The sequence below is a fragment of the Gorilla gorilla genome, chromosome 16 (genome assembly GCF_029281585.2).
Source record: "Gorilla gorilla gorilla isolate KB3781 chromosome 16, NHGRI_mGorGor1-v2.1_pri, whole genome shotgun sequence".
In the NCBI taxonomy this organism is placed as follows: domain Eukaryota; kingdom Metazoa; phylum Chordata; class Mammalia; order Primates; family Hominidae; genus Gorilla; species Gorilla gorilla.
In genome coordinates, this window is record NC_073240.2 from 55241747 (window position 1) to 55265118 (window position 23372).

A 23372-nucleotide genomic window follows, 5' to 3' on the forward strand; every position below is an offset into this window, starting at 1 on the left:
TCTTTTCCCTCTCTCCCTCCCCCATCTAGTACTCCCCAGTGTCTGTTGTTGCCATCTTTATTTCCATGAGTACTTAATGCTTAGCTCCCACTAAAAGTGAGAACATGTGGTATTTGGTTTTCTGTTCCTTTGTTAACTTGCTTAGGATAATGGCCTAAATATGTATGCATTAGATGTTTGTTGGAGATTATTTTATTGATTATTTGTTTTATTTTATTTTATTGATACATAATAATTATACATATTTATGGGACACATGATATTTTGATACATTCATACAAAGAGTAATGATCAAATCAGGGTAATTAGGATATCCATCACCTTAAACATTGATCATTTCTTTGCGTTAGGAACAGTTCAAATCTTTTAGTTAGTCTGAAATATACATTGAATTATTGTTAACTTTAGTTACCCCCGCTGTGCTGTCAAACACTACAACTTTCTTATTCTTTCTTTGTAACTTTATGTTTGCACCCATTAACCAACCTCTCTTGATTCTCTCCTCTACCGTTCTCAGCCTCTTATAACTATCATTCTACCCTCTAACTCCATGAAATCAGCGATTTTAGCTCCCAAAATTTGTCTTTCTGTGCCTAGCTTATTTGACATCATATAATGACCTCTGGTTCCATCTACGTTGCTGCAAATGCAAGATTTCCTTCCTTTTTACAGCTCAATAGTATTCCACTGTGTATATATACCACCTCTTCTCTTTTTTCTTTTTTTAGTTTTTTTTGATAAATTTATATATGTTTATGGGATACAAGTGCATTTTGTTACACGTGTAGTGGTGATGTCAGTGCTTTTAGGGTATATATCACACGAATAATATACATTGCATCCATTAACCAGTTTCTCATCATCTTTCCCCCTCCTACCTTGTCACCCTTCTGAGTCTCTTTATCTATCATTCCACTCTCTACATCTGTGTGTACACCTTTTTAAATGAGAACGTGTGATATTTGTCTTCTGTGTCTGGATTTCTGCAAAAGACATAATGTCATTATTTTTATGGCCAAATCATATTCCATTGGGCTTACTGCATCTTTTAATCCATCTATCCATTGATGAAAACTTATCTTGGCTATTGTTATTAGTGCTACAATAAACACGGGGGTGCAGGTATTTCTTTTATGTATTGATTTGTTGATTTGCTTTTTTTGGGAGGGCTGGTAAATACCCAGTAGTGGAATTGCCAGAACATATGGTAGTCTTGTTTTTAGTTTTTATGGTAAATCTTCATACTGTTTTCCATAATGGCTATACTAATTTACATTCCTACCAAGAGTGTAAGAGTTCTTTTTCCTCTGTGTCCTCACCAGCATCTGCTATTTTTTTCCTTCTGGTAATAGCCATTCTAACTGAAGTGAAATAATTTCTCATTGTGGTTTTGATTTGCATTGCCCTGATGATTAGTGATGTTAAGCATTTTTTCATATACCAGTTGGACATTTGTATGTCATTTTTTTGAGAAATTATTCATGTCCCTTGCCTGCTTTTTAATGTAATTATTTGTTGTGTTTGTTTGTTTTGTTTTGCTGTTTACTTGTTTGAGTTCTTGTATGTTCTGGATATTATTTCTTTGTCAGATGAATAGTTTGCAAATGTTTTCTCCCATTCTATAGGTTATCTCTTCACTCTGTTGATTGTTTCTTTTGCTGTGCAGTAGCTTTTTAGTTTAATATAGTCCTGGTGTTAGTCCATTTGCACTGGTATAAGGAATACCTGAGGCTGGGTAATTTATGTCTTTTTGGCTTAAGTTTCTTCAGGCTGTACAAGAAGCATGGTGCCAGTATCTGCTTCTGGTGAGGGCTTCAGGAAGCTTCCACCCATACCAGAAGAAGAAGGGGAGCAGGCATCACACGACAAGAGAGGAGAACAGAGAGAGGGAAGGGAGGTGCCAGACACATTTTAACAATTAGATTTTATGGGAACTAAAAGTGAGAGTTCCCTGAATCCCACAAGAAGGATACCAAACTGTTAGTGTGAAGAGATCCATCCCCATGACTCAAACACCTCCTATTAGGCCCTACCTACAACATTAGGGATCAAATTTCAACACAAGATTTGGAGAGGACAAATAGCCAAATTATATCAGTCTGATTTGTCTGTTTTTTCTTTTGTTGCCTGTGCTTTTGAGGTCTTAGCCATAAAATCGTTGCCTAGACCAGTGTTCTGAAGTGTTCACCCTGTTTTTGTAGTGTCAGGTCTGATAGTCTTTAATATATTTTGAGTTTATTTTTGTATATAGTGAGAGATAGGGGTTTGGTTTTTTGTTTATTATTATTATTATTATACTTTAAGTTTTAGGGTACATGTGCACAATGTGCAGGTTAGTTACATATGTACACATGTGCCATGCTGGTGTGCTGCACCCATTAACTCGTCATTTAGCATTAGGTATATCTCCTAATGCTATCCCTCCCCTCTCCCCCCACCCCGCAACAGTCCCCAGACTGTGATGTTCCCCTTCCTGTGTCCATGTGTTCTCATTGTTCAATTCCCACCTATGAGCAAGAAGATGCAGTGTTTGGTTTTTTGTTCTTGCGATAGTTTACTGAGAATGATGATTTCCAATTTCATCCATGTCCTTACAAAGGACATGAACTCATCATTTTTTATGGCTGCATAGTATTCCATGGTGTATATGTGCCACGTTTTCTTAATCCAGTCTATCATTGTTGGACATCTGGGTTGGTTCCAAGTCTTTGCTGTTGTGAATAGTGCTGCAATAAACATATGTGTGCATGTGTCTTTATAGCAGCATGATTTATAGTCCTTGGGGTATATACCCAGTAATGGGATGGCTGGGTCAAATGGTATTTCTAGTTCTAGATCCCTGAGGAATCGCCACACTGACTTCCACAATGGTTGAACTAGTTTACAGTCCCACCAACAGTGTAAAAGTGTTCCTATTTCTCCACACCCTCTCCAGCACCTGTTTTTTCCTGACTTTTTAATGATTGCCATTCTAACTGGCGTGAGATGGTATCTCATTTTGGTTTTGATTTGCATTTCTCTGATGGCCAGTGATGATGAGCATTTTTTCATGTGTCTTTTGGCTGCATAAATGTCTTCTTTTGAGAAGTGTCTGTTCATATCCTTTGCCCACTTTTTGATGGGGTTGTTTGTTTTTTCCTTGTAAATTTGTTTGAGTTCATTTTAGATTCTGGATATTAGCCCTTTGTCAGATGAGTAGGTTGTGAAAATTTTCTCCCATTTTGTAGGTTGCCTGTTCACTCTGATGGTAGTTTCTTTTGCTGTGCAGAAGCTCTTTAGTTTAATTAGATCCCATTTGTCAATTTTGTGTTTTGTTGCCATTGCTTTTGGTGTTTTAGACATGAAGTTCTTGCCCATGCCTATGTCTTGGATGGTAATGCCTAGGTTTTCTTCTAGGGTTTTTATGGTTTTAGGTCTAACGTTTAAGTCTTTAATCTATCTTGAATTAGTTTTTGTATAAGGTGTAAGGAAGGGATCCAGTTTCAGCTTTCTACATATGGCTGGCCAGTTTTCCCAGCACCATTTATTAAATAGGGAATCCTTTCCCCATTGCTTGTTTTTCTCAGGTTTGTCAAAGATCAGATAGTTGTAGATATGCAGCGTTATTTCTGAGGGCTCTGTTCTGTTCCATTGATCTATATCTCTGTTTTGGTACTAGTACCATGCTGTTTTGGTTACTGTAGTCTTGTAGTGTAGTTTGAAGTCAGGTAGCATGATGCCTCCAGCTTTGTTCTTTTGGCTTAGGATTGACTTGGTGATGCGGGCTTTTTTTTGGTTCCATATGAACTTTAAAGTAGTTTTTCCAATTCTGTGAAGAAAGTCATTGGTAGCTTGATGGGGATGGCATTGAATCTATAAATTACCTTGGGTAGTACGGCCATTTTCACGATATTGATTCTTCCTACCCATGACCATGGAATGTTCTTCCATTTGTTTGTATCCTCTTTTATTTCCTTGAGCAGTGGTTTGTAGTTCTCCTTGAAGAGGTCCTTCATGTCCCTTGTAAGTTGGATTCTTAGGTATTTTATTCTCTTTGAAGCAATTGTGAATGGGAGTTCACTCATGATTTGGCTCTCTGTTTGTCTGTTATTGGTGTATAAGAATGCTTCTGATTTTTGTACATTGATTTTGTATCCTGAGACTTTGCTGAAGTTGCTTATCTGCTTAAGGAGATTTTGGGCTGAGACACTGGGGTTTTCTAGATATACAATCATGTCATCTGCAAACAGGGACAATTTGACTTCCTCTTTTCCTAACTGAATACCCTTTATTTCTTTCTCCTGCCTAATTGCCCTGGCCAGAACTTCCAACACTATGTTGAATAGGAGTGGTGAGAGAGGGCATCCCTGTCTTGTGCCAGTTTTCAAAGGGAATGCTTCCAGTTTTTGCCCATTCAGTATGATATTGGCTGTGGGTTTGTCATAGACAGCTCTTATTATTTTGAGATACATCCCATCAATACCTAATTTATTGAGAGTTTTTAGCATGAAGCGTTGTTGAATTTTGTCAAAGGCCTTTTCTGCATCTATTGAGATAATCATGTGGTTTTTGTCTTTGGTTCTGTTTATATGCTGGATTACATTTATTGATTTGCGTATATTGAACCAGCCTTGCATCCCAGGGATGAAGCCCGTTTGATCATGGTGGATAAGCTTTTTGATGTGCTACTGGATTCACTTTGCCAGTATTTTATTGAGGATTTTTGCATCAATGTTCATCAAGGATATTGGTCTAAAATTCTCTTTTTTGGTTGTGTCTCTGCGCGGCTTTGGTATCAGAATGATGCTGGCCTCATAAAATGAGTTAAGGAGGATTCCCTCTTTTTCTATTGATTGGAATAGTTTCAGAAGGAATGGTACCAGTTCCTCCTTGTACCTCTGGTAGAATTCAGCTGTGAGTCCATCTGGTCCTGGACTCTTTTTGGTTGGTAAGCTATTGATTATTGCCACAATTTCAGATCCTGTTATTGGTCTCTTCAGAGATTCATCTTTTTCCTGGTTTAGTCTTGGGAGAGTGTATGTGTCGAGGAATTTATCCGTGTCTTCTAGATTTTCTAGTTTATTTGCATAGAGGTGTTTGTAGTATTCTCTGATGGTAGTTTGTATTTCTGTGGGATTGGTGGTGATATCCCCTTTATCATTTTTTATTGCATCTATTTGATTCTTCTCTCTTTTTTTCTTTATTAGTCTTGCTAGAGGTCTATCAATTTTGTTGATCCTTTCAAAAAACCAGCTCCTGGATTCATTAATTTTTTGAAGGGTTTTTTTTTTTGTCTCTATTTCCTTCAGTTCTGCTCTGATTTTAGTTATTTCTTGCCTTCTGCTAGCTTTTGAATGTGTTTGCTTTTGCTTTTCTAGTTCTTGTAATTGTGATGTTAGGGTGTCAATTTTGGATCTTTCCTGCTTTCTCTTGTGGGCATTTAGTGCTATAAATTTCCCTCTACACACTGCTTTGAATGTGTCCCAGGGATTCTGGTGTGTTGTGTCTTTGTTCTCGTTGGTTTCAAAGAACATCTTTACTTCTGCCTTCATTTCATTATGTACCCAATAGTCATTCAGGAGCAGGTTGTTCAGTTTCCATGTAGTTGAGCGGTTTTGAGTGAGTTTCTTAATCTTGAGTTCTAGTTTGATTGCACTGTGGTCTGAGAGACAGTTTGTTATAATTTCTGATCTTTTACATTTGCTGAGAAGAGCTTTACTTCCAACTATGTGGTCAATTTTGGAATAGGTATGGTGTGTGCTGAAAAAAATGTATATTCTGTTGATTTGGGGTGGAGAGTTCTGTAGATGTCTATTAGGTCTGCTTGGTGCAGAGTTCAATTCCTGAGTATCCTTGTTAACTTTCTGTCTTGTTGATCTGTCTAATGTTGACAGTGGGGTGTTAAAGTCTCCCATTATTATTGTGTGGGAGTCTAAGTCTCTTTGTAGGTCACTCAGGACTTGCTTTATGAATCTGGGTGCTCCTGTATTGGGTGCATATATATGGGATATCCAGCTTTCCTGGCACCATTATTGAAGAGGGTATCTGTTCGCCGAGGTATGTTCATGGTGCCTTTGTAAAAATTCAGTTGGCTCTAAATCCTTGAATATATATGCTGTCCAGTGCTTCAAGTGCTGTCCAGTGCTTCAATAATCACGGGGATTATTGAAATCCCCGACTATTATTTTATGGGGCTCTCTGTCTCTTTAGCTCTAAGAATATTTGCTTTATATATCTGGGTGCTTTGGTATTGGGTGCATATATATTTATGATTGATATATCATCTTGGTAAATTGATCCCTTGGTTATTATGTAATGTTCTTCTTTTTCTCTTTTTGTGTTTTTAATGTAAAGTCTCTTTTGTCTGCTATTAGTTTTTCCTGCATGCTTTTGATTTCCATTTTTGTGGAATAATTTTTTAATTCCTTCACATTCAGTCTATATGTATCTTTACAGGTGGAGTAAATTTCTTTTAGGCAGCATACAGTCAGATTTTTTTAAATCCATTTAACCTGTTTACATCTTTTAATCAGAAATTTAAAACAGTTTGCATTCCAGGTTATCATTGTTAGGTGATAACTTACTGCTGTCATTCTGTTATTTGTTTTCTGATTGTTTCTTATATCCGTTTTTCTTTATCCATCTTTTATTGTTTGCCTTTCCAATTTGTTGGGTTTTCAAAGTGATAATGTTTGGTTCCTTTTAGTTTTTTTTTTTTTTTCTGTATGCGCTCTACTAGTAAATTTTATACTTTTTTGTTTTCATTATGGTAGATATCATCTTTTCACTTCCAAATATAGGGATTCCTTAAGCATTTCTTGTAAGGTCTGTGTAGTGGTGATGAATTCCTTCTGTTTTTGTTTGTCTGGGAAATAATTTACTTGCCTTTCAGATTCGAATAGTAGCTTTGCTGGGTATAGTATTTTTTGTTGGCAGTTTTTTTGTTGTTGCTGTTTGTTTGTTTTTCTTTTGCACTTGGGATATTTCATCCTATTCTCTCCTGGCCTGTAAGCTTTCTGCTGAGAAGCCACTGATGGTTTGATGGAGACTCCCTTATATGTGAGTTGACTTTTTCCTTACTGTTTGTAGAATTCTTTCTTTGTATTTGACTTTTGGAAGTTTGATGATAATATTCCTTGGAGGAAGCTTTTGGATTGAATCTGTTGGAAGATCTGTGAGCTCCCTGTATTTGAACGTCCATATTTATTGTAAGACTTGAGAAGCCTTCATTTAGCTCTGCTGTGGTCTTTATTATTTATTATTTAAGCTATTATATTTAATAATATAAAATGGTTTTCTATTCCATTGGCTTTCTTCTCACCCTCTGGGACACTGAAGTTTTGAATATTTTGTCACTTTATAATGTTTCATGTGTTACATAGGCTTCGTTCATTCTTTTTTTACTTTTTTTTTTTTTTTAGTTTTGTCTGGCTGGGTTATCTCAAAAGACCTATCTTCAGGTTTATAAATTCTTCACTCTGCTTGACCTTCTCTATTGTTGAAGTTCTCAATTAAGTTTTTTCATTCATTAAATATTTAGTTCCATGATTTTTTCTTTATAATGATATTTATCTCTTTGTTGAATTTCTTATTCAGATTATGAATTTTCTAATTCATTCGTATTGTTTATCTGGGTTCTCTTGCACTGTGTTTCTTTAATATTACCATTTTTAATTAATTTTTAAGTATTTCATATATTTCCTTTTCTATGAAATTTGTTACTAGAGAATTATCGTGTTGCTTTGCAGGTGTCATGTTTCCTTGCTTTCTCTTATTTCTTGGGTTCTTGCATTTACTATCTGCACACCTGGTGTAACAGTCACTTTTTCTAATTTTATGAATTAGCTTTTATAGGGAAAGGCTTTTTCCTATAGTCACATGTAAGGAAATCAGATTAGCAGCAGATTTCTCAGCAGAGGGGATATCAGCAGGGCTTCAGGGATCTATAGATGCACTAGCTGTAGGGTCTCAGGGTACAATGTATTCTCATGAGGACTTGGCTCTCAAAACCTATGTAACTATAGTATTGGTTTGGTAGGATGGTTTGGTAGGATGCTTTGGTTTTGTTTCCGGCAGGGCATAGTAGTGTGTTCTCTGTACCATTCCTTTGGGTGTAATCAGTATCATTAATGTCTTGGAATTCCTCTGTGGTTTAAGCTGCAGTTATTAGTGGAGGCTATGGCAGTGCATTGCTGGGGATGGGATGCTAGGCATGCTGGTCCTCAGGTGCCAGTGTTGGTGGAGTCAGTATGCATAACATTGGCAGTGGCAGTAGTGGTGGTGAGCCAACCCTCAGGCCCATGAGTGGTGCATGCTGGAGCCAGCAGTGGCAGTGCAGGACTGGGCAGGCCAGTCCCTGACCCCTGAGAAACACACTTGGGTGCAGACTGCAAGAAAGAAATTGGCCTTTCCTAATGCTCCTGGATGACATGCACATGCTACAGTGGGGGACAGGGTGAGCTGATCTTCAGGGTCTTGGAAGGTGTGTGTGTATACCTGCAGTGGGCAGGTGGGTTGGATCAGTCCCCAGGTCCAGGATGATACATGCAAGTACTGGTTGCAGCAGCAGTGGCTTTCAGGGCGCAATATAGTCTGGTGAGGTTGGGCTCTCAAAATAGCAGAATGCTGCAGCTGCTTGGGTTTTGGGGTGTTTATGGGACAAGGATGGGCCTGTCTTTGAGTCCCTGGATGGTGTATGCAAGCACCAGTGGTGGTGGGCAGGACACAGAATCCAGAGGACATGAAAAGTTGCTGCATCTGTGGTGGGTAGAGCAGCCCTGTCCTCATGTCCCCTGATGGTGCATGGGGATGCCAGCAGTGGCAGGCAGGACGGACCAATCCCCAGGCCTCCAGATGACCTGTGTGGGTATAGGCAGCAGTGGTGATGTGCAGGACAAGTCTCTCCTCAGGTCCCAGGATGACATGTGGATGGGCCCTGACCAAGGCCCTTGAAGGCATTTGCAGGTGCGTGGCAGCATTGCTCCTGTGAGGGGCAGGGTTGCTCTGCATGGCAGTGGTCCTAGGCAGGTGGCTCTCAAGCCCTGGGGAATATACACTTTGTCTCGCTTTTTTCTCGTGGCAGCCTCTCTGGTGTGCTGTACCACATGTTCCCTGGGGTGTAAGGCACCGCATGGGCTAGAGTAGTGGAAACTCAGCTGCACTGCCGTGTCCAGCTAGTGTCATGATACTGCAGTCCTCGGGAAGGACATAGGGGGATGTCAGCAGAGCTTCAGTGATGTAAATGCAGGAGCTTTTAGCCCTCAGGGCACAGTGTAGTCCAGTGAGGGCTGGGCTCTCAAAATAGCACAATATTGCTGCTGTTTGGGTCTTGGAGGGGTTACAGGACCCAGCGTGAACTCCTTCTTTGAATTAATCCAATCAAGTGAACTCGCAGCAGCTCCTATTCCAGTCTCAGGGCCTGTGAGAGCCAAAGAGTTCGCCTGTGTTAGGACTGTAGGAGCGGGCGGTGGGAATTTAAACCACTGGGGATCTTTTGTTCACCTTTTTCCCACAGTGGGAGGTTCCTCCTGACTCTGAGCTGATCCTGAGGGGCCAGCTACTTCACTTCTCTCTCCTTCCTCGCCTCAGAGGTTCTCTGTCTCTTCCCTGCTGAATTCCACTGTTCTCTCCCAGATGCTGTATTCCACATGTGGTTACCTACTTGGTGTTTAGGTCCCTCTGTGTGGAGGAGGCAAGTGCCAGGTACCTCTAGTTTACCCATCTTGAAGTCTCCTGCACATTTAAAATTTTGATATATATTGCCAAGTTTTCCCTAATGGGAAAAGCAGTGTATATTTTACTTTTTGTCAGTCTGACAAATATCTCATTAAATTTTCATTTCTTTAAATATGAACATAGTTATACATTTTTCACATGTCTAAAGGCCATTGTAAATGAGAATTTCTTATCCTCTAACTTTTTAATGAGCTAGTTTATTAATTGTTATTAATTTATAAAAATCATTTGAATATTAAGAAAATTTAACTATTTGTCAGAAGTGCTCTAAACATTTAGGTAGCTTTTAACATTATCCAATTTAAATTTTACAGTGAATATTAATTTTCTAATATAGTGAATACTAGAGCTGCAACTCCGTCATAATTTGTAATCTTATTCTCTAAGTGTCTTTTCTTATGGCTTTGTTTTCTTATTTCATAGAAAATAAGACATCATCTTACTACTTTGCATGCTTTTAAATTAAATTTATCTTCTGCTCTTCAGCTGGTTTTTCAGAGATCTGTCTTAACCTTGGTGACAGTGTCTGTCAACATATGCCAGTCAGGTCACCTGCATTATATTCATCTGAATGCTTATGTGCACCTGAATGCTTATTCCAGACTTACCGAATCTCTGAGAGTAGGGGTCAGGAATCTGCATTTTAACAAGCTCAGACTAAGGTTTGTGAACTCCTACTCTAAATAATCCAGATGATTATTTAGAACAATTTTTCTTTGTTTTTAATTTCTTTTCATGAGAATTACCCTGTTTTCTTTTCTTTTCTTTTTTTTGAGACGGAATCTCACTTTGTCGCCAGGCTGGAGTGCAGTGGCGCGATCTCGGCTCACTGCAACGTCCACCTCCCGGGTTCAAGCCATTCACCTGCCTCAGCCTCCCAAGTAGCTGGGATTACAGGTGCGTGCCACCATGCCCAGCTAATTTTTATATTTTTGGTAGAAATGGGGTTTCACCTCATCTGCCTCTGCCTCCCAAGGTGCTGGGATGACTGGCATGAGCCACTGCGCCCAGCCCTGTTTTCTTCACATTACTTATTTTCTGTCTTTGCCATTGCATAGGATGTTAAGGTTATTTTAATTGTGAGAAACACTCTCCCTACAATGCAAAATGCCACTGGCATTTCTTTGTCTCCCTCTCACCTTTTTACCTACCTTTTACCAACAGAAACACACATATTCACGGAACATACACAAATACACACAGTACATACACACACACACATGCACGCTCACACACTTCCTGGCTAGTTATCTTCTGGAGGTGGTCTTCCATACCTTTCATACATTGAATTATTTGTTGCAGGGTTGGGAAGGATTATGAATCAGAACTCTGGCTTCCCTGAAAGAAAAAAAAAACAGCATCTAGGAAGCTGATGATTAGCTACACAGTTTTCTCTTATATGCATTCATACCTGGCAAGCAACTGGAGGTGAGGAAGAGATGAACAGCAAGAGTCAGGATTATAATGGGAGACATGGTCTTAGGTGCTCAAACACATCTGAATGGGTCATTGTATTGCAGTTTTATAAACCCAGTTGTTTTGAAAATTTCCCCTAGGTCCTAGCCATGGTTATTGATTGGTTTTACTTTTTAGCGAGCATGCAAGTATTCATAATTTTCTGTGTTCACTTATGTGTTTTCAGTGTAAAATTGAGACATGATACATTAGGAACTCCTATCCAGATGTTACTTTAAAACCATGAGCTGAAATTGAACATGTCAGAACTAAAATGGCATACAGAGAAAGGAAATTTAGACTTATTAAACAAATACATTATCAATAAAGTAAGTAAATAACTATTCCTGCCAATAATACATTTTAAATTGATCAAATATTTAGGATGTTTTTACTTCCTGTCAAAATATAAACTAAGTGAACATGTTTTCACTTTATCTTCATGACCTATCAGTTGGGCCCATCTCCTTGGTAAATAATAAGGAGATGAAGGCAAACTCAGAAAAGCTAAGGAAAAAATAGCGTAGTTGAAATCTACCAAAAAGAGAAATTCCTACAGTTTGTTTTTGTATGCTGTAAATCATTGATAGAAATCAATTTCCTCCCACAAAAAAGGATCTCAATTACAGGTTACATTTAAATAAGTAATGAGAAAATGTACCATAAATTTCAAGAGGTAAAATCCACAAAGATTTGAGTGTTTTAATAAAAAACTATAAGTAATGATTTTGTAATAAAAGTTATAAGATTCTGAGACATACTTGAAACTGATTATTTATGAGTGGTTAATTTGAACTATTATGGATGAATTTTTTTTTGTTTTATCAACAATTCTTAGCAAAAAAATTTACTGACACAATCAGGGCCTTTTATTTTAATACAGAAAAAAAAATGAGTAAGATGCAGCAGTGACATTTCCCCACTGGAAGCTATAAACCAGCAAAGTTGTAGGCCAAGTCCAATGTTGATTAGTCTGATTGATGATCCACTTCATTCCCAGTAAGACCTAGAAGAAAATGAAGAAATTGAAATGGCAAAGAAACTGGATACAATCTTTACATTCTTTCATCCATTTATCTATTCATCTATTCATCCATCTATGGTTCTAAGCAAACAAGATTGAGCAAGGATACAAAATTTCAATAAGTTACCATTTCTGGTCTCAGGTTATTTAGTAGGAAAGAGGTGAGAGGTAAGGCTATGTAGTGGAAAGACACAGAACCAAGATTAGACTTCATGCCTCACCGCTTCTACCACAATCATCACTGCTACCACCAAAGTGTCCAAGCTGCCCTGTCCCTTGTTCTACTGCAGTAGCTTTCTGCATCTCCTTCTGCCTCCACTTTCTCATCCCTGTCTTCTGTTCACCAGATAGCAACCGAAGTCATGTTTTACAGATGTAAATCACACCAAAATCATGCAGTTTTATTCCATAACTCTTAGAGGAAAATGTCTCAGTCATGGGTTACAAGATCCTATGTGACCTAGTCCGGGTTTCTCTCTGAACCCAGATCTCAACACTCTCCTGAACTCACTTTGCTTCAGTCACACTGGCCTCCTTGCATCTCTTTGAGCTTGTCAAGCACACTTTTTTGCTTGAGGGCCATTTCACTGTCTGTATTCTCCACCAGGAATGCTCTTCCAGAAGATGGCTCTGTGGTTTGCTTTTTGACTTCATTCAGTTCTGCTCTCTTGTCATCTCATGAGCCACCTTCCGTGAGCACCCTATCAAAAAAGGCACTCCAGGCCCACTTGCTCCCCTTACATTACATTATATATTTTTTTTCCAGAACACATACCTCACATTATACTTCACATTATATTGAATGGCATTTATTGTCTGCCACTTGTCACTATAAGCTCCATGATGGCAGGGACACCGTGTCTTTTTCTTTGCTGTATTTCCTGTATAGAAAATAGTACCCAGTGGCCGGGCACGGTGGCTCATGCCCGTAATCCCAGCACTTTGGGAAGCTGAGGTGGGCGCATCACTTGAGGTTAGGAGTTCGAGACCAGCCTGGTCAACATGGTGAAAACCCAGCTCTATTAAAACACACACACATACACACACACACACACACACACACACACACAAAATATCAGCCTGGTGGCGGGCGCTTGTAATCCTAGCCACTCCAGAGGCTGAGGCAGGAGAATCACTTGAACCCCCAGGAGGTGGAGGCTGCAGTGAGCCAAGATTGCGCCACTGCACTCCAGCTAGGGTGACAGAGCAAGACTCCATCTCAAAAAAAAAAAAAAAGAAAAAGAAAAAGAAAAGAAAAGAAAAGAAAAAAGAACATAGCACCTGGTTCATAGTAGAATAGTCAGTAAATATATGTTGTATAAAGGAATGAAATCCACATTTTAGTCCTTAGTTCTAATTCTCACAGATATACTTTGTACTATATTTATTTCTAGGATTATGGGTAAATATGCAAAGTAAGTGAAACTTATTTTTTTAATACACTTGGTCAATGATTTGTCAATTAATGCTAAGAGCTTTGGATGCCTATCTTTTATCATTATGATCCAGCCTGTTGGCTGTCTCTTTTTTAAAAATACCCTTTCTCTTTCCATCCCATTCTTTTTCTTTATAACTATCCATCTCTATTTCCAACATCAGATTATGTGGATCTACCTGTATACTGCTTCCTAATTTTTCAGGTCTATGGCTTGGACAAGTCATGCAGCATTCTTCCAAGTCATATCATGGAGTGACTCTTCCTCTAAACATACCAGTATGGCTTTAGATCTAGACCAGAACTAGATATAAGCCAAGATTCAAGTAGGTCAATCAGAGAGTATATCTAAGAGGAATGTCCAACTGGAACATACCTCATAGATCAAGGCCAGAATTCTAAGTGGATCAATCAGAGAGTATATCTATGAGGAATGTCCAACCAGAACATACTCATAGATCTAGGCCAGAATTCTACGTAGATCAATCAGAGAGTGTATCTATGAGGTATATCCAACCTCACATCATTCCTGGTTTAATGAACCCAGGGATACTGGATTCATTCTGGGTTTCCGCTGAGGAATTGTTTGTAACTATGAGCAGAACTACCAGCTGCTACTCCTCTCAAGAATAAAGCTTCCTTTGGCATGAGTTTCAGTGGTCATAAAGTAAGGCACTATTTCTTTAATTTTGTTTGCTTTTTTTGCTGGTATTTTGCTAAGATTTGATATCAGAAATGTGTCATGAAAGAAACTTCTATATCTTTTTTCTTACCCTACAAAAATTAACTGTATTTGTTCCTCCAAAGTCATCGATTCTAAAGAAAGTTTATTATCATAATGGCCAGGCACAGTGGCTCACACCTGTAATCCCAGCACTTTGGGAGGCTAAGGCGGGTGGATTACTTGAGGTCAGGAGTTTGGGACCAGCCTGGCCAACATGATGAAACACCATCTCTACTAGAAATACAAAAGTTAGCCAGGTGTAGTGACACTCACCTGTAATCTCAATTACTTGGTAGGTTGAGGCAGGATAATTGCTTGAACTCAGGAGGTGGAGGTTGCCGTGAGCCAAGATTGTGCCACTGCACTCCAGCCTGGGCAACAGAGCAAGACTCCATCTCGAAAAAAAAAAAAAAAAGACAGAGAGAGAGAAAAGAAATTTGATTACCATAATTTACAATTGTGACTAATCTTTCCTTTTTGCCTGTTTTCCTCTCTAGAGGATTCACATTGGTCCAGATGATTTTTCCTGACATATTATGTATAGTCATTTATTTTTTCATTTTTATTACTCTAACCTTTAACCTTGTTAACACTATAGCTTGCTTTTGGCAGCCAGGATTTTGATGATTTCTTGCCTCCAAAGATATCCCAACATTATAAGATATTTATAAAGTTTCTCTAAAATGGAAAATGGTAACTCATCCTACCTTATTTTTTCAACTTCTAATTACATGGCTTACCATTCTTAGCATATAAAAAAGAACTCATGATCCCATCTAAATATTGTTAATGTGAAGTTATAATTACCTTGGAAATGCTTATGTGTGTTTTATATCTATCATAGTCTGTCATAGTTTAGAACCAACGTTTCTTGGTGATAAAATTTTGTGTTTGTGAGCACACAATAGCTAGTAAAACATTATACATACTGAGTCCTAATACAGGCTTTTTATTTCATATTGTTTCCAGACCATTCATATTACCACCTATTAGAGCTAGAGCAGGCTGTCAAACATGGAGAGGGATGATTAAAATAGTCTTAATGAAATTATATGTTACAAACTATAGGATAAAGCAGTGTTTATGCAATAAAATGATGTCACAAAGTAAGGACTGAAAAACAACACTGTGATGATAGCAGCAAATTTTCCTTTGGCATGAGAATGGGTCAAGAATATACCATTCCTATTATGTAAACCAAAACATAATTGTACACTATACAGAAAAAAACTAATGAATAAACACTGACTTTCTGAAGAAAATATATTATTTTCAAGTGAATGCTGGTAAGCACCATTTAAAGGAAAATAGTCACATTCTTCCCAATTGCCAAGCCTTTTCCTTGTACAGTTTTAATGAACCATTTTTATTCTGGTAGTAAAATATTCATATTTCTCATTGAAATTCAAAGATTAAATTTTGTACAAAATTATACTGCAGTTTGGAAAACTAATTAAATGTTTTATTTTGTAAATGTAATGAGCTAGTTAAATCTTTGTTGCCAAAATTAAAAATGTAGGAGGATTGACGGCTAAATAAATTCTAAGAGTCATTCACATCAGATGAGATTGATGCCATTTTGTCAACGCAGTATACCACTAAGCAGAAGATAATTTGAGTAGAAATAAAGGTAATTTGAACTATATTTTTGAATTTGATATGACAATATCTTACATTGATTATTTGGTAGGCATTAGTTAGGATATAATTGTAGTTTATTTTAAATATCTCCTGTATAATATGTGATTACTCATTATGGAAGGAATATATGAACACATAAGAAAAACAGGCACTTGGATTTTGGAACAATAACAGCTCACTTTTTATAGAATCATTTAAGAGGCATTAACTACCCAGAATGTAACTGAGAGACCACAAATATGAAACAAGGATGACAGGAAGGTAAAATATGTATTAGATTATCCACAAAGCCTATGTATTTTACTTGTATGATTACTCCCCATTCAAAGCCTGTATACTTTTATCTTAACATGAACTTAACAAATTTGATTAACTGGTTTTCTGTGCAGTGGTGCATCAATTCATAGTGGAGTCAGCTAGAGTTACACTGATACAGTTCCAACAGGGCAAGGAGACAGCCTCAATGTATGTGTGTATATATACATCTATATGTATGTATATGTATGCAAGAAGAAAGAAGCAGGAAATTAGAAAGCAGAGCACTCTGGAGGATAATTAATAAGTGGGTATTAAGCTTGGAAAATCTTGTTGTGATGTAGCAGAGCCCCAAATTCAATCATACAGCAAGGAAGGCTGGAAAATGTAGTCTGGTTGTGTACCTGAGAGGAAAAGGACATAGTTTGGTAACCGGTTAGTTAAACCTGCCACAAATACTGGGGTTCATGATGATTTCTGTACTACAAGTCACTGCAAACAAACAAACAAAATCTTATATTTAGTATTTTCCACTTAAGGGCAAACATCACAGGTAGATCTCATTATATAGAATCATATCATTTCTTTTCATTTTTGTTTGTACTGTCCTCAAGATCAGACTTGTATCACCAATTAACTCAATATATTGAAAATCTTTTATTATATCAGCTGAAGTGCATAATGCATGAAAAAACCCAATTACTCTTTTGTTGAACTGGCAGAATGGGCAAACAGATACTGAGCTCCCCTGTTTCTGTCCACAGAGAACAATAAATATCAGCTGATAGTGCATGAGAGAAATATAGCATAAAGGGATAAAGATTAATTCCCATGGGTTTAGAAGCAACTTTGTAAGGAGGAAACTATTAGTAATTTTTCTGATGTTTTTTCCCAGCAAAGAGGCTGGTAAAACCCTGATACTTAGAGTTATCATAGCAGGTACACTCTTAGGAACTAGAATGAGTGGTCTCTAGATAAGAATAAAACTAGTTTTAATTCTTTAGAAAGATTTAGGTATCTTTCCTATCTCCTTTCCCATATCCATCCTCAACAGGAAGACTTGTGAAGTGAAGAAGTGGTCTGCCTATGTGTGGCTGCAGTAAAGTAGACAGAAGTGTTTCTTTTGTGGGAACAACAGGAATGAAGAGACCATAGGAATGTAGGGAGTTTGCAGAGTCCAGGAGGATGAATTGGAGGAGATCTATAAGTTCTGAGCAGAGCAGCCAGATAAGGAGGAAGAAACAACTCGAATTGAAGAACAGATGGGTTAAGCAAATAAACTGAAGGTCTTGTCTGAAAAACTGACCAGAATGCGGCCTACTGCTGGCTTTTACCTGCTTTCCAAAGTGTAGAGGCTACTGCATTGGGAAACTTTTTTTTTTTTTTAATGGCACGGCATAAATTCAACATTCACCCAGACTTACCACCAAAATATTTAAAAACATGAGTAGAGAGACAGGAAAAAGCTCAAGGTTTTAATTGGAAACATAGTTACATAATTTTGCGGACATGCACACATCTTAAATAGTATCCCATTTAAGTAAGAAAAATGTCTTGTTTTATGTTTCTTTTGACATAAATTCCTCTCTCCCACTAAATACCACTATCAGCAGATCATTTCATTATTAAGTTGTTCACTTAAAGCACAAAGTACAGCTAAATTCATCTCCTCCAGGAGACCACAACATCCTGTACCTGTCGAAAATCAAGGCACTTGCCATATCGTATTGAATTGAAAGTTAACATATCACCCTTTCCTCCCTAAGCTCCATCCACTTCAGATCAATGTGTTTATATTTATCTTTCCAATGCCTCATATGCAACCTGGGGCAAGAGACACACCCAGTAAACATTTTTTGGTAGTAAATGAAACTGAGTTGCTTTTTTCTTTAGCATTCTCTTCATGTACAAATGCTCTTGGAAGAAATAACACATTAATTCAGGCTCATTCCTAACATTTGCAGAGGCAAGAGCATAGATGAAGATCCACATACCATAGACCTAAATAGTTATAATTTATAAATCTAACTAATGAACTATTAAATAAAACATATCCTAACTTCCTACCAAAGGAAAAAAAAAACCTTCATATCAACATGATAAAAGTTGTACGTAATAGCAGTTATATTTTAAGATGCTAAAAGCTGGAAAAATGCAAAAGTTAAAATGTAATTATCAATATGCATATTTGAGTGTTGTGCTTAGATTGGTAATATTTTTGTTTTTTAATAAATGTATGCATAAATCAGTATATTTTTTCAGAAAATATACTTTCTCACCTTTATTTTAGCAAAATCACTAATTTGTTCTTATAATAAAAATTTTCAAATATTTTGCATTTGGCTTGATGTGGTGCCAAACAATACCTTTCCTGAGTCACATGATATCTGTTTGCTTTCATTATTTTCTGTTTTTAAAATTTAGGCACACTTGGCCGGGCGCGGTGGCTCACGCTTGTAATCCCAGCACTTTGGGAGGCCGAGGCGGGGGGATCACGAGGTCAGGAGATCGAGATCATGGTGAAACCCCGTCTCTACTAAAAATACAAAAAATTAGCCGGGCGTGGTGGCGGGCGCCTGTAAGTCCCAGCTACTGGGAGAGGCTGAGGCAGGCGAACGGCGTCAACCCGGGAGGCGGAGCTTGTAGTGAGCCGAGAGCACACCACTGCACTCCAGCCTGGGCGACAAAGCGAGACTCCATCTCAAAAAAAAAAAAAAAAAAACAATTTAGGCACAGCTTCACTTTGAAATGTTTTCTCTCTTTTTGCTTTCCAGCCTTTACTTTTTCTACTCTACTTATATATTTTCTTTTTCTACCTAATCATAGTTTACACACCTTGTTAATATTTAAAGGATTAAAAAATAAAAGGTTGCCGTATTCCAAACACACATTTGAGTCTATAGTTTATACAAAGGTTCAATTTAAACTTTCAAATACAAAAATTAAAACAAAATTATCTCTATATGTGTTCTCAGATACAGTTTATATATAGTTTTCAGAAAGTTTTTTCTAAAGTACCCAAAATATTTATTTAAATGAAAACAAAATACAAATTATTAATATTAGATATAAATTTCTAAGGTAAATCATTTGAATACAGCTAAAATTTAGTTAAACCTCATGTATCTAGATTTTAAAAATAAAATAAAACTATTGACAATTTTAACATTAAATGGCCATCTAGTTGGCAAAGAAGTATCAGGCTTCATGTATATTAACATAGAAATTTATATGCACAAATTTAAACATAATATGAATTATTTAATATTTAACATAGTTCTCAGCCATTATGTGCACCTGTTTTGATTAATGGTACTGCAGTGATTTATGAGTATCTTCAGACGCATACAGTTGAACCAAAGGAAAGTAAGCAAGTGGGTGCTTGTTAATGATGCTTTATTATGCAATAATCTGCTGCATTTCTGCTATCCAAAGGAAGAATTTGGCAAGTTAATTAGTTTGCCCCTTCTCTTACCTAAGTGCTTCCAGAGCACAAATTTCTCCCCACACTCCAAAGCAGTATCTTTCTGTTGTCAGCAATGGTACAACCCGCAAACCTTGGTAGCATTTGGACATTGTCACCTTTTGTTTCTAGGACACAGGAGGAAAAATGGTCCAAAATGTTTCTCTGGGTCTTAGAGGGTGTTCATCGTAAGAGCAGGTGGTGTTACTCACAAGAGGAAATATTTAGTATTCTGGCTTGTTCTGTGCCAGCACCAAGTGTAAGATCCCAAGTGATAGAGGAGCCCAAGAGCTATTGAATGATGAGTCTATATTTGTGATAAGTTGAACCTTCTAAATTCATCAGTCCCCGAGCGAAGGTCTCCATGATCTGGGTTTCAGGGTAGTATTGTGTGAAATTTCTACCTGAGTTTATCAAGTAAATGTTTTCTCTTAAAGAGCACAGGGATATTAGACATCTGAAGAAAGACGTTAGGGGAGAGCTTACACTGAATGGTGAAAACAGTGAAATGAATTTGGAGGGAGCTAAAGCAAAATATCATCTTGACTAAAATCTTGTTTGGGAGTTTGGCCTAGAAGTATTAGTTTATTACTCTTGTTTCTATGTGAGTACATGTCTTTATGTTCCCCTCCCTCCCTTCCTGCCTCTCTCCCTCACTCTCTCCTCTCTCTCTCTCTCTCTCTCTTTCTGCTCTACAACTTGTCTTAAATTAATCATTGTTCAGATAATTTGGAAATGTTTGACCTGGGGTTGAGTTCTCTCTTATGTTCACGATTGGGATTTTAGTCCCTCTATATTCCGGTTTTGAAAAGCAGGGATGCCTTTAATTTGTTTATAATAATCTAATTCTTCAAATAGTGTTTTAAGAATTTAGCTTGGAATGTAAAGTGTAGGATGTTTCTGCTATAAATCAAAGTCCTTAGGAGACTCACAGACCTCAAGCAGAATTTCTCAGAGGGCACATTCAACCTGGATATAGCTAGGTATATTTTAGGTTTCATTATGTTTACAGTTGTAGCGAAAACTGTCCAAATATTATTAAGGAGGGAAAAATAGCATAGATAAACATTCTCAGTATCATTATTATTTGTCTCTATTCCCCAGCCCTGTATGTCCAGGTCACAATAGCTTAACAACTGTGATAAGCTATAGTTTTTGAGCAAGAGAGAAAAAAATGCCACATATTATGAAATCCTGCTAAGAATGTATCAAAAAAGCGAAAGGGTGCAAGATAACTTTAGGTAAACCTACAGAATGAAGAAGAAATCATGTGCCTCATAAGTTAGAGATATTTTCTCTCCTTTTCAACTATTTTAATGCTTTAGGGGATAAATAACTAGGCCAGAAATGTGATCTACTCACTTCATATCTCCAATATTGATTAATCAATGATTATAGCTCCTGACTCATGTTTTATGCATGCTTAGAACAACATGGCACATGTATACATATGTAACAAACCTGCACGTTGTGCACATGTACCCTAAAACTTAAAGAATAATTTAAAAAAAAGAATTTTAATTCTCTCTGTCACTTTGCATCAAGCTAAAAGCAGTAAAATTATGAAAATTTGCAGATAAACAGAAATTTTAGTATGTTATTACTCTGTAACTACATCTGACTTTTCACATTTTTCAGTAAGCTGGATTAGAACATTGAAGTTATTTTGCATTACTGCTTGACCTATTCTATGTGGGACTTATAATTATTTCTGCATTTTATAAAATTTTAGGTCTGCTTTTAGCAATTCATTATACCTTTACATCTAATATACTATTTTTTTCTTCCTTTTAGAAATTCTATTAATAAAAATAGATTGGAACATAGCAGCATTGTTGGCAAACCAAGCTTTATTAAATATTTGATTTTATCTGTTATAGAACATGAAAATCAGCGGTTATGCAAGAGCACCGATTATATGAATTTGCATTTCAAAGTTAAATGGTTTTATAATGAATATGTGCGTGAACTTCCTGCCTTCAAGGATGCTGTTCCTGAATACTCCTTGTAAGTAGTGATTTTAACACACACACCCTCAGATCTAAATTCACATTCCTGTAAAATTACACCTGAATTGTGCAGCACTAAAATCTCTTCACATAATCTTCATTGGAATGCAGAAATTTCCATTATGAAGTTAACATTAAAGGATTTGCATGTCTTTGGGAACCATATTTAATTGAATTGTGTTGCATATTTCAAATACGCCCTACCTGGATATTCAAGTCAAAGACAAAAAAATGCATAATAAGACATGGCTCATGTGATAACATGAATGATTTTCTGTAAAAATACCAGAAAACAGATTTTTTGGGGGAAAGTATGGTGCTTGTATATTGACCTATATATTCAGATTTTCCTTTTTATTCAAACTTGTAACTCTCTTAGGAATTCATATTTCTAAAAATAGAAATAGTGGTTTAACAGGGAACTTTCTCATAAATACGCCTCTTTCAAACACATTTTAATCACACAAGGACTCATGTAATACTTTGCATTTGATATGTATTAGAATTCTATTTTGTTCTATTGATGGGGTCTTCCCTATGGCAGGCACTTTCCAAGTGCTGTAGAGCAATAGAAAATAAAGACCCCCACCCTGAAAGGAACTTATACTCTAGGAGATGCTGATAAGCTCAAATATCATTATAAAGCAAGGCAAAGTGAAATATGTGCTAATTTAAGGAGCATAAGCAAAACGCGATAGGGTTTCACAGAAGAGAGAAATTACTTCTATTTGGGGAACTCCACACAATATTTATGGATGGGATAGCATTTGATGTAGACTTTATAAAATTTGCCAGGTTACAGAAAGAAAAGGGAGAAAAAGCATTAGGATGAAAATGAAAGTTATGAGCATAATTATGGAGGTAAGAATATATGAGCTATCATCCATAGGAAGTGAGGCATATTTCCATTTTTATAAAATTAATAGAAAGTAATGTTTTAAAAAATAATGTAGGAAAAGTAGTTTTGAGCTAGATTGTTATAAATAAATATTGTGAAGCTTGTACCACATTCATCAGGCATTGTGGGAGTTGGAAGAGACAAGGAATGGGGGGCAGAGAAGAGATTTAGAAGGCAAGTGATTGAAGTGAGTGATTTAGAGATGAAATTAGAACAGCCCTTTAACACAACTTTTCTCATACAAAGTATATAAGAAGTAAGGGGACAGTGGGATAACTTAAAAATGCTATAGTATGGGGTATAGGGTGTTGGGGAGATTTTGGTCAAAAGATACAACATTTTAGTTAAGTAGGAGGAATGAGTTCAAGAGATCTATTATACAACATGGTGACTGTAATTAGTGTATCATACTCTGAAAAGTTGCTAAGAGAACATATTTTACATGTTCTCACCATAAAAGTGATAAGTATGTGAAGTAATGCATTTGTTAATTATTTCAATTTAGCCATTCTACAATATATACATATTTCAAAACAACATGTTATACTTGGTAAATACATACAACTTCTTTTGTCAAATAAAACATACTTAAAATAAATACAATAAAATTATAGTCTTTATGTTAAATAAAGGCCATACTGAAAATATAGAGTGATTGCAGTCAGTATGCAAAGGGTGAAGATGTGGGAGAGAAATTTTGAAGACAGAATTTACAGAATTTGTCAACTAAAGACATATGGGGTTAAAAGAAAGA

At 36.9% G+C, this 23372-nt stretch overlaps 1 protein-coding gene across 1 annotated transcript in view; it reads left to right on the forward strand.

The window, feature by feature from the left end:
- The window catches only part of UNC13C (unc-13 homolog C), a 649688-nt gene that overhangs the window by 491664 nt on the left and 134652 nt on the right, over positions 1–23372 (forward strand). Inside the window, exon 19 of the mRNA XM_031002438.3 lies at positions 21592–21718. Coding sequence (XP_030858298.3) covers positions 21592–21718 — 127 coding nt within the window. The remainder of the gene's footprint in view (positions 1–21591; positions 21719–23372) is intronic.